The sequence below is a fragment of the Plectropomus leopardus genome, chromosome 2, assembly GCF_026936395.1.
Source record: "Plectropomus leopardus strain MGB_pleo_1.0 chromosome 2, ASM2693639v1, whole genome shotgun sequence".
NCBI classification, from domain to species: Eukaryota; Metazoa; Chordata; class Actinopteri; order Perciformes; family Serranidae; genus Plectropomus; species Plectropomus leopardus.
The window spans coordinates 36,731,000-36,748,057 of NC_142177.1; the positions used below are offsets into that span (position 1 = coordinate 36,731,000).

The following is a 17,058-nucleotide window of genomic DNA, read 5'->3' on the forward strand; positions in this document are numbered from 1 at the left end:
AGTGATTCTCTCTCTCAGACACACACACACACACACACACACACACACACACACACACTTTGTTCCCCCTGGTATGTGCTGACTATGATCTCAAGGCAGAAACATCCTGACAGGAAATTCATCACACTGATGTTCCTGAGTAGAACTCACACACAAAAGGTCATGCTTTGTCATCTACCTGCACAAATCAAGTACAAAAATACATAAAATATTTACTTAACAAGCTCCAATTAGCTTTCAAACGCCTCCTTCACATTTTCTTAAAATGTATTGACACCCCGACACACTGCTGGAGCGTTTTGCGATCCTTGTTGGGCCTTTAATTAATTGATGTAGGTGAAATTTTTCCTGTGATCATTTCGAATTTTCTCCTCTTATATTTATCCTCCCAATTCACATTAAAATCAGCCATAAAAATTAATTCTTGGTTGGGATTGCACTCTTTCAAGACTTTAGCAAGCCCATCGTGGAAAGTGTCGTCTATACACACCTAATATGTTAAATAACATTTGTTCGGACAGGATTATTTTTATCCGACGTATTCTAACGTGTTACCTGCTTTGAAAACTACAAACTCCTGTTCCATCTGTTCCATCTCGTCTAAAACACTGATATCCAGGTACCAAAAATACACTTGCGGGAGTTGCCTGTTTCAACCACAAAATATATGATTGGTTTATGAAATATGATGCTTTGATGAAGAATAAACATCCAAATAGTATATAAACTTCATCCAGCTACAAAATAAAATCCTGTAATATGAGATCTCACTGACAAGTCATTCTGCTGCTTAATATGTACTTTTACTTTTGATACTTTAGGTTCACTTTGCTGCACATACTTCTGTGCTTTGAAAGCGGGACCTTTCTTGCAGTGGAGTCTCTTTTATCTGAAGCTACAGCTGATTCTACTTAAAAATAACCAAATATTCTTCGAGCACTGGCTGTTTTTCGGCGTCTGTGTGATGCTGTAAAGACGTTCCTCACTGTGTGTGTTGTATGGGCTTTTGCTGGCATGTGCAGCAGTTGACGTGTGTGATGATGGTGTTAAAGCATCTGACCTGTTTCTGTTGTGTGACACAGTTCCAATCATACTTTGAATTCCTGTGCTGTGATTGACGGCTCTGTTCTGCTGCAGGAAGCTCTTTGATTGTGCTGCATGGTTTTTGTACATTGTTTACTTTAGAGAGCCAACGACAGCACGACATCTCGGGGGGCAAAATGTTTCTGACATGAGTTAATGAGACCAATGAACAGCAGTAAACAGCAGCACTCTAACACCACCTTGTGGCAGTCAGTGACAAAGCCTGAAAACATGAAACCAAATAGTAAAAAAAATTTTGAAAAAATGGTGTGTGTGTGTGTGTGTGTGTGTGTGTGTGTGTGTGTGTGTGTGTGTGTGTGTGTGTGTGTGTGTGTGTGTGTGTGTGTGTGTGGGTGTGTGTGTGTGTGCGTGCGTGCGTGCGTGCGTGCGTGCGTGCGTGCGTGCGTGCGTGTGTGTGTGTGTGTTTTCATCCAGGTGATGTCAGCGTGGGCATTAAGTGTGATGCCAACATGGTCGGTGACAAAGAGGCTGATGTGGACTTTGACATCATACCCAACGCCAACGACACGTTCACTGTCAAATACGTCCCTCCTGCTGCTGGAAAACTCACAGTGAAAGTCCTGTTCACTGACAAGGTACACACACACACACACACACACACACACAGTCCCTGGACAGAACTATGCACATGTTGATGGTTTAATTTTTCCATACAGGAAGTTCCACAGAGCCCTTTTAGCGTCAAGGTTGATCCTTCCCACAATGCATCGAAGGTCAAAGCGGAGGGTCCTGGACTGGCTCGCACGGGTGAGACACACAGACACACACACAACACACATACTATTTGAAGTGTGTTAACCCCATAAAACCTTAAAAACCTTAACAATAAAAAATAAAAACAAAACATGGGAAAAAAGGCAATGACCAATGACCCAAAAATGACTTAGAAATGTCCCACAAAATTGCAAGAAAAATAGCATAATAAAATGTTAAAATGTGTTTTTAAAAGGGGGGAGAATTATTAGAAATGTATACAAAAAGGGATAATGTCTGAAAATATATATTTATAATGATTTTGCTTTTATATTTAAAAGTGTGCTACATGAAAAAAAATCTATGCTTATATATTTGTTAAATTTTCTTCATTTTCTTTTTGGTCATTTTCTCTTTCTCTCTGTCTCTCTCTCCTCCTCCTCCCTCCCTGTGCAGGTATAGAGAGCGGTAAACCAACTCACTTCACAGTGTTGACCAAAGGAGCCGGTAAAGCACCGCTGGACGTCACCTTCTCCTCCCCTGTCCAAGACTTTGACATCATCGACAACTATGACTACTCCCAGACTGTCAAATACACACCTATGCAACAGGTACGCCAAATAAATAGCAGCACATGAGGTTGTGTAAGAGTCTAACTGTACAACCTGTGCAACTGATTTTTCTGTGCTTTTATCAGCCCAACATAGTAATTGCTTTTTTTATTTTTTTTTTTTTTATTATTAATGAGTGCTAAGTGCAGTACAAAAAAAACAAAACAAGTTAGTGACAGATAATGCATACATGGTGGTAGATGGAGATGGGAATATAGACAAAATAGGACAAAATGTAATAAACAAGCAAAAAATGATCAGTTATAATGATATCCTCGTTGTTATAAATATGGAAACTGGTTTTCTTTACTGTACTATTGAGTACATGCGTGTCTGTAACTGATAAAGAAGTGCTGAGCAAATAACACTGTAAAATACATGATTTAAACAACGATTAGAGTATTATTTAAGTCTACATATACACAATTATAAATAAAGCAACAATTAGGAGTCGACAGATTATTCATGGCCAATTATTGGGGCTGATATTTGGCATTTTCCTGATTATCTCTATCGGCATTTTATTTTAATTATGGTCAATAAAATTAATTAATTAAAAAGCACAAATAAAGTGTCAGAATGGGAGTAACTTTTACTTTGTAAAACTTCAGGAAGCTATATTTATTTTTTAGATAAATTTTCACTTGTGTTGTTTAAAGTTTCAGTTTTGATTTAACATTTACTGAATACATTTAAACAAAGAGTTTGTTATATTCCAATTTCTAAATATTGACAAAGATTTTTTTTGTGTAAATGTATATGGGTTCCAAATATCAGTTACTGGTCTCATTAACTACTAATAATCTGTATCGGCCCTGAAAAACCAATATTAATCGATCCCTAGTAACAATGTTGCGTGTCTCTGCAGGGGGAGCAGACGATCACGGTGAAGTTTGGAGGAGATCCCATCGCAAAAAGCCCCTTCACGGTCGGCGTCGCTGCTCCGCTGGATCTGAGCAAAGTCGTCGTGGACGACCTGGAAGGAAGTAAGAAATCTCTGCTTACTGCCAGTTTTCTGTCATTATTTGCATACGGTTTATTAATTTGCATTTACTGTCTAATTTATATTTACTGTATTTTATATTTGATCTATGCTTTTTTTATCCCTTATTTTAACTTCAAGTATTTTATGTTTTATTTTGTATTTTATGTCTCATATAGTTTATATTTGTGTGATCTGCTTTTTTTTTATACATATTTAGCAAGTATTGTTGGAGGAAGCCTGCGTGTGCATATTACAAGGAAAGATCATAAACTTTAACTTCTGCTATGTCACATTCAGTACATATTTTTGATGCAGAAATAAAACTTTCCTTACAAAAAAAAACGTCAGATGTAGCTGTAGTGTATATAAATATATATACCATATATATATTTTAATCTAGTTTCTGCATCATTTTCCTGCATATTGATTGAGTGGGGTCTCTAACCTGCAAGTTGCCGTTTTAAGAGACTTGTTGGCAAACATGAAAAGGTTAAAGTTTCTCTCTGTGAATTAGTTTTCAGAGTTGATCTACCAGAGAAAACGAAATTCTTTTGGTCATTTACAAAATCGATTAATGTCTTTCAGGAGCAGAGGTCAATCAGGAGCAGCAGTTCATGGTGAACACGAAGGGTGCAGGAGGTCAAGGTCGCCTGGAGGTGGCAGTGGTGAGTGTTGAGATGTCATAAACTGACAACAGCTTTTGGTGGAATCAGTTGCTGGTTTTGGTCTTTTTGCAGGATTACATTAAAAAAACAGCCCAAAATAATAGAAAATCGCCACATTTTTCTTTAAAAGACACTTTGATGTTAGCTGAATCATTGTGTTCTTGTGTGTGTGTGTGTGTTTGTTATTAGCTGAGTCCCAGCCAGAAGGCAGTGAAGTGTAAATTGGAGCCTCAGCCCGGTAAAGCAGACGTCAGTATGGTCCGTTACACCCCCACAGAGGAGGGCGTCCACGCCGTCAACGTGTCCTATGATGGACACCCTGTCCCCGGGAGTCCCTTCCCTGTGGATGCCCAGCTGCCTCCAGACCCCAGCAAGGTAACATCTGCAGCCATGTTTCCATTCCTCCTTAAGGACCACCTTAAAAATCTGATGTTTGATATATTTATATAAATATATTTCTTTTTCTCAAAGTTCTTACTCTTTGGGGCTTTCTTTTTTAAAAATCTTTTTGAGTGACAATATGTAGCATTAGAAAAGCAAACAGGAATATTTTCTTTTCTCATTTATTTTTATGCATAGACATTTACATAATTAAAATCTTGTTCTCTTTGATTTTATGTTAATTATTTCTGAAGAAAAGCATGAAAAAAGACCCCCAAAATTAATGAATGTATAACATTTAAGTAAATAATCAAGTTAAATTAATTTTAAAGAAAAATTACAATAATTTTCTAATTAAAAGTGCCAAAAAAAAGTAAAATAGAAATTTTAACTTTTTTTTTAATTAGAAATAAAAGCGTCTTCATGGCACCGTGCTCTTTCTCTCCAGGTGAAGGCGTTCGGTCCTGGTCTGAAAGGAGGTCTAGTTGGAAACCCGGCAGAGTTCACCATCGACACAAAGGGTGCCGGCACCGGAGGTCTCGGGCTGACGGTGGAGGGGCCGACCGAGGCCAAGATCGAGTGTTCGGACAACGGCGACGGGACCTGCTCCGTGTCCTACCTGCCCACCGAGCCCGGAGACTACCTGGTCAACATCCTGTTCGAGGAGGTCCACATTCCGGGCTCGCCGTTCAAAGCCGACATCCAGCACCCCTTTGACCCCTCTAAGGTGGTGGCATCTGGGTCAGGCCTGAAGAGAGCCAAGGTGAAAGATTACGCTTTTAAAAAGCAAGATAAAACATTCAGCAGTTTAAATCTGTTTTGGATACATTCAACGTTTTTTTTCCCACTGCAGCAACAAAACTTCTGAGTCTGCTGCAGCTCTGATTTGATCCTCTGACTCTCGGCTTAAAGTCTGATCCAGATCGTTGTGTCTGCAGGTCGGAGAGACCAGCGTGGTAAATGTGGACTGTTCCAAGGCCGGACCAGGACTACTCAGCCTGGAGGACGCCCTCGAATCCCCCGCGACCAGTCCCTCTGGCACCGCCCCTCGCTCTGGTAACACCAGCGCTGTTTTGATTCAGCAGTAACCAGTTTACGCACAGTAGCTGTGAACGAGCACGATGGTGGTGGTATATGATTTTTATCCGAACGTTAGTGTTCAACGCTTTCAAGTCGTCCAAATGTAGTTTTTAAATATATTTACTTCAGACACTTAAACTTTAAACTTGCTGCTGATAGATAATCCACCAGCATGAACCATTTAACTGTTTGATGGAAAAATGAACCAAATTCTACAATTTTTTTATTTTTTTGGTAATTATTAGTGTTTATTAATAGAGGCTCAGTTTACATTTCCAATACAATATCTGGATGTATAAAAAATCAATTTGTGCTGTAAATATAGAGGAAAATTTTAAACATAATATTGAAACATCACATACAATACATACATATTAAAGTAAAGAAGTGATAATTGCACATAACATTACAAATAAAAATCTTATATTACCTTTTGTAAAACAAATTTAAAAAGAAAATACAAATACATAAAAAAATATACATATAGACATGTATACAAAAGAAGAATTACATGAAATAAAAATTAAATGATAATTAAACAAAAATAGAAACCCATAAACTCAAGGATTATACACGTGTCAAGAAATATATGTTTGTTGTGAATATAATGTCTTTTTTTGGATTTAAATTGTTCTGCTTTGTTCTGAGTGCCTTCTGTTTAAAACATAAAGAGCTGCTCATATTTTGGATATTCAGACCGTCTCCAGTTCTGTGATGAAAATATAAAAACTGTCCGTTTTGTTCTAGGTGTTAAAGCTAAGACGGAGATCGTGGACAACAAAGACGGGACTTACACGGTGACCTACGTCCCGCTGACCTCTGGCATGTACACTCTGCTGCTGAAGTACGGAGGCAAAGCCGTCCCCGGTTTCCCCGCCAAGGTCACGGTTGATCCTGCCGTCGATACTTCCAAGGTCAAAGTGTTCGGACCCGGAGTGGAAGGAAAAGGTGCAGTATGGTTTATCTGTTTGTGGCTCATGTCGTGCTGTGAAATGAGCAAAATAACAGTAAAACGACACTTCACCCCGAATCAAAAGAACATAATTTCCTCTTATCTGTAGAACTATTTATCAGTCTAGAGGGTTTTGTTGTGAGTTAGATATCAGCTGTAGAGACGTCTGCCTTCTCTCCAGTATAATGGACCGAAATGGCACTCAGCTCGTGGTGCTCAAAGAAATCATGACACGGTCATTAAAAATAATCCTCACACTTCGTTGTGGCTGTTTCATGTAGGAACTGTTTTCATTCTACCAAATTACACCAGCCAATCGTATCACTGCGCAGAAGCAAGCGTGCATCTACCGCTAGCTCACAGCAGCACTGAGCTAATGTTCCAGCTCAGCCGAGGAGGACGCCGTTAATGTTTACATCTCGTGCTGTCACGAGGACGAGCCTCCCATCCACGAGTAGACGCTCACTTCCTGCATTCGCTGCAGCAATACGTCTAAAGTGTGAGTCTCTGATTCGAGCCTCCCTGGCCGCTGTACGCCCACGTCTTTCAAACTTATCGTCCCCAGTTTGCAGCGTTTCTGTTATGAATATATTTTCACGGGCTGAACAGGACCAGTCATCACTGGAAACTACAAACTCTTTTTTTAAATGTATTTATTTGATTCCATTTAGTTGAGTTTATTTGCACACAATTTTAAAAAATGCATAAAATCTAATTAAATAAAAGAACAAAATATGTGCTAGGAGAGGTCAAGACTCCAGAGGTTTATACAAATGAAAATCAATTAAGACGCTGTTAAAAAAAAAACAAAAAAAAACACAACAATTTGAACTTTATGAAGTGGAGCGTCCCTTTAAAAATGCGTTCTCCCTCCTCTCTCCTCCAGCTGTTTTCAGAGAAGCCACCACGTCGTTCACGGTGGACGCCCGTCCTCTGACCAAGCGAGGAGGAGATCACATAAAGGCGGAGGTCAGGAACCCGTCTGGAGCGCTGACGGACTGCGAGATCACCGACACGGGCGACGGGACCTACAACGTCGAGTACACTCCTTTTGAGAACGGTAACCAGGATCCCCGCGTTTCCTTAACGTTTTAAAAGCCAAAAAATTCATTAATCTAAAAATAAAGTCTTAATTAGTATTAAAATGTCTTAAATCAATCTTTTAAATGTCATAAAAATGTTTGGGACACAGAAAGTGGAATTCTATAATCTTTTTTTATGATATTGCATTTTAAAATGCGTGGATGGGAGGCTCGTCCTCGTGACTGAACTGTTTGACTGTAATCTACAACAAACACACGGTGCTGTGATCATCAGCTGCTGTCCGCCTCTGTGTTTGTTTCAGGCGCCCACAACGTCCACGTTCTGTATGACGACACACCGGTTCCTAAGAGCCCGTATAAGGTGTCTGTGTCGGAGGGATGCGACCCCAGCAGGGTGGTGGCGACCGGCCCCGGGCTCCAACAAGCTCTGACGGACAAACCCAACAACTTCAACATCATCACCAGGTGCTGACGGCAGCAGAGAGCAGTTTTGTAGCATTTTGTTGTAACAACAATGTCCCAGACTTCATGTCAAACTATTGCTGATTTTGGGCGTATTGGTCCTTTGCCAGGGGGGCAGGTATCGGCGGTCTCGGCATCACTGTGGAGGGTCCATCAGAGTCCAAGATGTCTTGCAAAGACAACAAAGACGGCAGCTGCAGCGTGGAGTACGTGCCCTTAACCCCCGGCCTCTACGACGTCAACATCACCTATGGAGGAGAGCACATCCCCGGTGAGACCAGATTATTAAAACGGTGTCGCTCTATCGTGGATTTATGATGACAGGAGTGTTTTTGTCAGTTAGTTCATGTGGGGGTCAAAATAAACTGCAGTGTGTGTGTCTGTGGTAATGAGGGATCGTGTGATGTTTTTTAAAGACTAAGAAGCTCTGTGGCACAGATGATTGAGCAACTGATGTTCAAAGATGAGCTCAGTGTTTTTTGGTTAATATAAAAAAGATGGCGCTGATGTTATTGGCTGATAAAAAACATGCTGAGTGTTTCAGTCTAATGTTTTAAAGATGTGGTTGAAGTTAAAAAAAGCTGCAGCTCAGTTTAACAGAGTTTGTTCAGGAAGAGCTCAGCGTGTTTCTCCGCTCGACATCTTTCGTAGACAGCTGTTGGTTCGTGGTTCAAGCGTGTGTGAAGCAGCTGCAGCTACACAAAGATTCAGGATGCAGAAACCAGCAGGCAGTGAGGCTGCACCACACAATTCTTTTTCATTATGAATTAAACAGTCAGTTATTTTTATCAGTTATTTGGTTAATTTATCAGCCAATTTCAGGGGGAAAAAAAGCGCCGCCAGCTTTCAAAAGCCTAAAATAGTGTCTTTTTATAGTTTTTTTTCTCGCTCCAAAACTCCAAAATCTAAAGATGAGTGAAAAAAAGACAAAATTTCATGATAAAATGAGAAAAAGGACGAGGAAATGTTTGACATTTTTGCTTGAAAAATGTATTATCAAAATTGTTCTAATTATTTTTTGAGCTTTATGTGATAGTTAAACTGGGTCAGGAAGAGCCTTCAGAATCTAGAGTCAGTTTTGGTTTCTTATGGGAACATTATGATACATTGTTCCCTTAAAATAATCTTTTTTGCCTCTTTAACAATAAAAAAACGTTCTGTGACTCAAACCAACATTTCCTCTTCCTGTTCTCTCCAGGAAGTCCATTCAAGGTCCCGGTGAAGGACGTGGTGGACTCCAGTAAGGTCAAGGTGTCTGGTCCCGGTGTGGGCTCAGGAGTCAGAGCCAATGTCCCACAATCCTTCACTGTGGACTGCAGGAAAGCCGGCGTGGCGCCGCTGGCTGTGGCCGTCACTGCTCCTAAAGGCATCACTGTACCTGTGGAGGTGAAGGACAACGGGGACGGGACTCACCTGGTGTCCTACACTCCGTCTTTGGAGGGACCGCACTCTGTGGCTGTCAAGTACGCAGATGAGGACGTCCCCCGCAGGTACTGAGCAGCACTGCAGTGCTTACGGTCAGGAGTCCGATGATAAATATAAAAGACAAAATTATCTGCAGAATCTTTGGAAACTTAGAAGAAAATGGAGGGTGTGATAATGATTTACTAAACTACGATATAAAAGGTTTCCACACATTTTCATGGGCAAAATCTCAAAACTTTTCCATGACTTTTCCAGGACCCATAATAAAAAAAATGAATAAAATATATAAAAAAATATATAAAAACACATAGACTACCTATTAGAGCTACGTTAAGTCAGCAGCTTCAGAAAATAATTTAAAGATAACATTAATGATATTAAAATATGCAAAATTTAAGACATCTAGTCTCATGTCACGATATCAATATATCAGGAGCTCGCCAGCATCTTACTGTCGCCCATGACAATCAGTATCTGAACTGTGTCTGTCGTCTCTTCAGCCCCTTCAAGTTTCGGGTTCTGCCAACTCACGATGCCAGTAAAGTGCGAGCCAGCGGCCCCGGGTTGACCAATGGCGTCCCCGCCAGCTTCCCTGTAGAGTTCAACATCGACGCCAAGGACGCCGGCCAGGGCCAACTGAGCGTGCTCATCACGGTCAGAAACACACACACACACATAATTACACACGCATATGAAAAGAGAAGACATCACACGTAAATTAAATGTCCTCATTCGTCCTCAGGACCAGGACGGTAAACCGAAGCAGCCCAATATCCATGACAACGGTGACGGTACATACCGGGTGTCTTATATTCCTGACCGTACAGGCCGGTACACCATCGTCATAAAGTATGGCGGTGACGACATCCCCGCTTCACCTTATAAGGTCCGCGCCACGGCAACCGGAGACGCCAGCAAGTGCACCGTCACCGGTACGTTACAACCGATGATGATGTCATACAGACAACAAAAGAAAGAAGAGAATAAATAAGTTTAACTCAAAGAAGATAATTACTAATAATAGTTAATAAGATTTACTCAATAAATAAAGAGATGAAATAATTAATTTATTTATTGACTGTTAACTATATAAATAAAAAAAAATAAATTATTAACTGAATAAATAAATAATTTAAAAAAATAAATTATTAACTGAATAAATAAATAATTAAAAAATAATTATTAACTGAATAAATTAATAATAAATCAATCAATAAATAAGGGCTCCTAGTAGTTCGCCTGGTAGAGCAGGGGCCCATGTACAAAGCCTTTGTTCTTGTCACAGCAGCTGCGGGTTTGATTCCAGCCTCTGCCCTTCATGCTAAGACTGTTATGTCAAAATAAAGGATAAAAAAAACCCAATATAATCTTTTAAAAAGTAAATCAATCAATGAAATAAAATAAAATGTAATAAAATATAATAATATATAATAAATATAATGAAATGTTAAAAAATAAAATAAAATAGAATAAAAGAATAGAAAAGCATTTATTTTGGGAAGAGAATCTGATAAAATGTCCTGCCCCGCCTCCTCACAGGTCCAGGCGTGGGTCCCACGGTGGCCATCGGCGAGGAGCTCGGCCTGGTGGTGAACGCTAAGGGTGCTGGGAAGGGGAAGGTGAGCTGCGTGGTGGTTCAGCCCGACGGCAGCGAGGTGGAGGCTGAGGTGCTGGAGAACGAGGACGGCACCTTTGACATCTTCTACACCGCGCCAGCTCCCGGAAACTACGTCATCTACGTCCGCTTCGGAGGGGAAAACATCCCCCGCAGCCCCTTCAAAGTCATGGTAAGAGACGGATGTGTTGTTTTTGGGGGGTTTAACACTCAAATGGGTTCACGTGAGTTGAGATTATCATCTGTTGCAGCTTCGAACAGAAGACATGGAGACGGACGGCGATCTCACTGTATTTGACTTTATTACAGTTCGGATGGAGAAAACGTAGCATCATATAAATGAGAGAATGACTTACTGTTAATTTACACCCCCTTCTGCCCACATTAACTGTCCTGGGCTGGTCCCTAAAACAGAGAAGCCTGAACAAACAGAGGGAGTGGAACGTGTGTGTGTGAGTGTGTGTGAGTGTGTGTGTGTGTGTGTGTGTGTGTGTGTGTGTGTGTGTGTGTGTGTGTGTGTGTGTGTGTGTGTGTGTGTGTGTGTGTGTGTGTGTGTGAGTGAGAGAGAGGTCAGATGTTAACCCTTACTGTCGTATCTTTAGGCTACTGATGAGATACCCATGATGCAACAGATGACGTCTCAACAGCAACAGGCCGCCCCCGGAGCTGGCTTTCAGCCCTGGGTACCCCAAACACACACACACACACACACACACACACACACACACACACACTGCTCCTCTCCTGCAGGTGGCTGCTGGTTTAGGCTTAACCTCTCGCTCTCACTCTCAGTCCTGCTTTACCTCCTCCATGTCATCACGTCCCCTTTTGTCTCAGCCAATGGGATCGCAGCAAACATCTAACAACATAACAAGACCAATAAAAATGCGTGTTGCAGAAGATGTGTTGCAGAGGGCATTGCTATGGTTACGGGTGTTTGTTGTGGTGGTTGCTCTCTAGCTCCTCTTCCTCAGTGCACTCTTCATCGCTGTGGCTGCATCACAGAGTCACATCATCATCATCATCATCATCATCATCATCATCATCATAATCATCACTTTCTTCCCTCTTTGTCCCGCTCCATTGCACTACACTTCCCAGGATGCCCCTGTGTGGGCGGGGCTTGGATGCAGCAGCATGTTTCTAATGCACTGGAAATAGACAGGAGGTTGTTTTCAGTGCTGAATCGACGCGTTAAACTCTGTCTGTCTGTGTGTGTGTGTGTGTGTGTGTGTGTGTGTGTGTGTCTTCAGGTGACATCAGAAAACTACGAGCCAATCAGCAGCAGCGTTAATGGAAGCGGCTTCAGACCGTTCGACATGGTGATACCTTTCTCCTTCAGGAAGGGAGAAATCACAGGTGAGACTGATGTCAAGCAGGTGTCATTTTCTTCACCTACCAGCTTAGCATGTTAGCTTTTGATAATAAGCACTTGAAAAAAAAGTCAAATTTCAAAAATTTTGCATCAACTAGGGAAAAAATTACATAACCAAATGAATAAACAATAACATTTAATGAACATCTAATAAAACCTAAGCAAATTGACTTTATTTTATCCAAAAACATGTAAAGAAGGCAAAGAGCAAATTAAGAAATGGCCCAAAAAATTACCTGAAAATAAGAAAAAAAAGTGAAAAAAAGCAAACTTTTTTTCTCTGCAACATAATTTTGAATTAGAAAATACATATGTGATTATGGTTTTTTTTGACACTTTACCCTTAAAAGCAAAATGTTTGTGATTTCTTGCCATGTTCCTTAATGCCTTTTTCTCCATGTTTTTGAGAGAAATCAAATAGATTTGTTCAGGTTTCAAAGATTTAAAAGCCCGTGAAAGGCATCAGAATGCAGCACAGTGATGCTGATTCAGGGTTCAAAGGGCTTATTGAATAATAATAAAATTTTATTTACATTTTACGCAGCACCCCGACTTTGTGAAAGCGGGGTGATGATACGAGCATGACACTAAATATTTGTTTTAATTAATAAGAAGTATCAGAGTAATAACAGAGAAGTCAACTGGAATTATCCAACTAATATTTCCGAACATCTCTGCCTGTCTCTCTCTCAGGTGAGGTGCACATGCCTTCAGGTAAAACAGCTCAGCCGCTGATCACAGACAACCTGGATGGGACGGTCACGGTGCAGTACTCGCCCACGGAGGCCGGCCTGCACGAGATGCACATCAAATACAACGGCTCACACATTCCAGGTCAGCACACACACACACACACACACACCTCATGACTAGGGTAAGTTAGAAAAGTGAGACATCTGGAGCCAGATGCACAAACTCTGAATTCACGACTAAAAATGTATTTATGCTCAAAAGCAGTAATATGCATACACAGTCTTTCTGTCAGATTTCTAAAGATGCACTTATGCTTGATTCTGTTTTTTAAATCTTAATCATTGTAGAGCTTGGCATGTGCAAAACCCTAATTTCCACCCCCACTGTTTACCATAAACGGATATAGAAACGCCCTTAAACATGCATTTGCATATCAATACTGTGCCCACTCCACCTCTCATCAGACATTAACACACTTGAATCTTTCTGTTCTGTATAAAAATGCAAAGGCGGCATCATCAACGGTTTTTTTGGGGCTTTATTGTGGAAATTCTGGGCTAACGAGAAGGGAACGTTCTCGTCAACATTTTTTTAATGACATCAATGCAGAGATGATGAGTGCGTGCAGGATTTAACTTTTTCCTGCACCACAAAGAAAGCACAGACAGTGGCATGCATTGTTCCTACAATCACAAATTATCACTGTTTGCATTAACGTTTCCCTTCATTGTAATTGTAGAGCCCAAACTATAAAAGAAAAGACCCAGACCAAAAGTACACTGAAATATACGGACAAAGGAACTAGTTGTACTGATGATGACTGTTTGTGCTGCAGAGTCTCCCCTTCAGTTCTATGTGAACCACGCCAGTAGTCCCAGCGTCACAGCCTACGGTCCCGGTCTGATCTACGGCGTCGCCAACAAGATGGCCACGTTCACCGTCCTCACAGAGGACGCCTCTGAAGGTACGTTAGCTGCAGGAGGAGCTGGTGATTACTCTGTTCAAAACATCATCTGACAAGAGCCACGATGACTCTGACATATGCAGTTCAGCTTTATTTGTAAAGAACATTTCATACAACGGAGCGATTCAGAGAGCTTTACAGAGCGATACGATACACAACACAGTACAGGATACAGATTTACAGCAGAAGACTGTACAATCCCCCCACTGTACCTTTTGTACATACATTTTGTGTTCTTTATATTCTATTTTTCACTTTTCACTTTCATATTTTTGTATTGCTTCTATATTTTTTACCTTATGTCGTATTCTAGTTAAATTTACTATTTTTATTCCTCCTTTATGTTAATTGTTTTGCACCGAAACACAAAGTCAAATAAAAATGCGATTCTGATTCTGAGAAGAGTTGAGAGATAAGTTATAAAAGGTAAGATTAAACACTAAATGATTAAAAACAAATTAAGATAAAATTGTCATTATAAAAGCAAAAGTTCAGACAAGAGTTGCAAATGAAAAAATGATTTAAAATCAAGTTTAAAATAAGTTTGTCATCATTAGTGGGTGGAGTAGGCTGCGTAAAACAGGAATGTTTTTAGCTCTGTCTGTTTTTCTTTCACTGATGGTGATTTTATTTATTCAGTCTGGTTTTAAAAAAAGAGTATTGTGAAAAGTGCTTTATAAATAAAATGTATTATTATTATTATTTATTGGACTTAAAAGTGGTCAGAGTCAGAGCTAACATCATCTGGGAGGTTATTCCAGGTTTGTGCTGCCTGAAAACAAAACGCTGCTTCACCATGTTTAGTTCTGACTCTTTGGACGCTCGGTAGGCCGGCCCCTGATGTCCTGAGGGTCCTTGACGGTTCATATGTTACAAGCATGAGATTTATTTGGGTGCTGAGCTACAGTGATTAAAGACTGCTGCTGCGATAAATACAACTGCTGACACTACCAAATACTATCATCTAAAGCCATATATATAAATATCCTACACATACTGGCTTCAATATTATTGATGCTGTTTCTGTTGCAAAATGTGCAACTTTTAAAGCTAATTTCATGGTCACTAAAACAAGCAGGAAACCTCGAGGTGATCCTGGACTCCACAGACATTTTAACATACCATATATTCTGCATACGACTAGTACACAATAACAGAGTGAGTTTTCCCTCCAAAGCTACATCTTTAAATCAAACATGATTTTTTTCCTAATTTTTTTACCTTGCATCAAAACACAAGAATAACCTTACTTAATTATATCCACAAATAAAATTCTGCCCAACATAAAGGTCATTTACTGTCTCCCGTACTTTATGGTCTGTTAAACTAATATAATTTTACCATGTTCCAGTGTAGCAGAAATAGGAAAATACAATGTACATATATATATAAAAAAAAAGACAGAAACCAAACATTACAATGTGTGTAGCTATGAATTGGGGTTCTTTTTCTTCTAATGATGGACAACTCAAATAAAATCTGACCTACTTGGTTTTATGAACTCTGTCCAATTTTACCAAATTCTTTTAAATCTGTCCGCCTCCAGTCTCATGGAGAAAGTTAACTTTTCCATCACATTAAAACCAGGATTTTGTTTTTAGTGAATTACATCCTGTTTCAAATATAAGGAGTCCGTGTGTCTGTCTGTTTGTCCGTCCAGGTGGTTTGGACTTGGCCATCGAGGGTCCGTCCAAAGCAGAGATCAGCTGTGTGGACAACAAGGACGGCACGTGTAGCGTCAGCTACCTGCCCACTCTGCCCGGAGACTACAACATCCTGGTCAAATACAACGGCAAGCACATCGCCGGCAGCCCGTTCACCGCCAGGATCACTGGTCAGACTTCACACCAACACACACACACACACACACACACACACACACACACACGCACAGATACATGAACAGGCAGATTATTATTGATCAACAATCCAAAACATTTACAGGTTCACTGAAAAACAAATCTGTATTAGATTTCTCTTATTTTCATCTCTTCCCTTTAACCTTGAAAAGTGCCATGTGTTAGATTTAGGGAGATTTCGTGGCTTTTCGCAGTGAGGATTGCAGATTATCACCAGCTGAAATTTGAAACTTGTTTGTCATTCAAGTTTTTACCTTGAGCCTAATTATCCACAGAGGTCACTTCCTTTCCAAAACGGACCGGGTAATTTAAACCAGTAAAAACACAGAATAAAGTGGTTTCATGTTCAACCCTTAACACCTGAATCAGTATCAGTTTTTTGTGATGCATTCAGATGCCTTTGAAAAGCATTTAAACCTCTGAGACCTGAGATTATTGGTTTGATTTCTTTTAAAAAAAACACACACAAAAAAAACAGTAAAACATCATGACTAACTTGACAAGAAATGACTAAAAGGTGACAAGGAAATGATAAGAAAATTAGCTGGGGGGAATAATTAGGAATGATTAAATGAGAAATGAAAAAAATAAATGAGGGAAAATGTCCAGAAAACTATTTTTTCCAATTCTCTTTATTAAAATATAAAATTATGTTACAGAAAAAGCAATTATTTAACTTTCTAGCAGTTACTTAAAGGTTGTTTTTTTCTGTTTTGCTTATTTTTAGATCATGTTCTTGTATCTTTCTTTTTATAATTTGCCAATTTTTGGGCCAGTTCTTGTCAAGTTACTCATAGTCCTCCCATGTTTTTTAAGAAAGCCAATTTGCTTGGTTTTCAAAGGGTTAAAAATCTGTTGTTTTTTTTCAACACTGGGACTGCTAACTACAGTGACCGGTGCAAAAACGTGGATTTACTTTTCAGGGATCATTGTTAGGTTTGTCCGTTCTGGGCTGCTGTAGAAATAAGGCTGACTTGGTGGACGAGGATGCGCTCCCTATGTAGATATAAACAGCTCAATCTAATATTTTCAGGCGATTTTACACTAAAGAAAACACACTTTTTACATTATATTTCATTCCTGTCAATACATCCCCCGTAATCCTACACACTGGAGCTTCAAACAAAAGTTAAGAGGGAGAAGGTGAATTT

The 17,058-nt window shown here is 39.9% G+C and overlaps 1 protein-coding gene across 4 annotated transcripts in view; it reads left to right on the forward strand.

Annotated features, from left to right (window-relative positions):
- The window catches only part of flnba (filamin B a), an 81,893-nt gene that overhangs the window by 51,931 nt on the left and 12,904 nt on the right, over positions 1-17,058 (forward strand). For 2 of the 4 annotated variants that reach the window (XM_088069944.1, XM_088069951.1), the window contains 21 exons: positions 1,519-1,679; positions 1,761-1,851; positions 2,254-2,408; positions 3,277-3,394; positions 3,979-4,058; positions 4,248-4,433; positions 4,888-5,202; positions 5,378-5,495; positions 6,267-6,467; positions 7,358-7,531; positions 7,817-7,979; positions 8,087-8,247; positions 9,175-9,466; positions 9,902-10,055; positions 10,144-10,333; positions 10,941-11,188; positions 11,619-11,699; positions 12,270-12,375; positions 13,085-13,225; positions 13,920-14,048; positions 15,709-15,882. In XM_088069944.1, the coding sequence (XP_087926070.1) occupies positions 1,519-1,679; positions 1,761-1,851; positions 2,254-2,408; positions 3,277-3,394; positions 3,979-4,058; positions 4,248-4,433; positions 4,888-5,202; positions 5,378-5,495; positions 6,267-6,467; positions 7,358-7,531; positions 7,817-7,979; positions 8,087-8,247; positions 9,175-9,466; positions 9,902-10,055; positions 10,144-10,333; positions 10,941-11,188; positions 11,619-11,699; positions 12,270-12,375; positions 13,085-13,225; positions 13,920-14,048; positions 15,709-15,882 (3,438 nt within the window). The remainder of the gene's footprint in view (positions 1-1,518; positions 1,680-1,760; positions 1,852-2,253; positions 2,409-3,276; positions 3,395-3,978; positions 4,059-4,247; positions 4,434-4,887; positions 5,203-5,377; positions 5,496-6,266; positions 6,468-7,357; positions 7,532-7,816; positions 7,980-8,086; positions 8,248-9,174; positions 9,467-9,901; positions 10,056-10,143; positions 10,334-10,940; positions 11,189-11,618; positions 11,700-12,269; positions 12,376-13,084; positions 13,226-13,919; positions 14,049-15,708; positions 15,883-17,058) is intronic. The other 2 variants (XM_088069948.1, XM_088069953.1) reach the window with 1 other exon arrangement.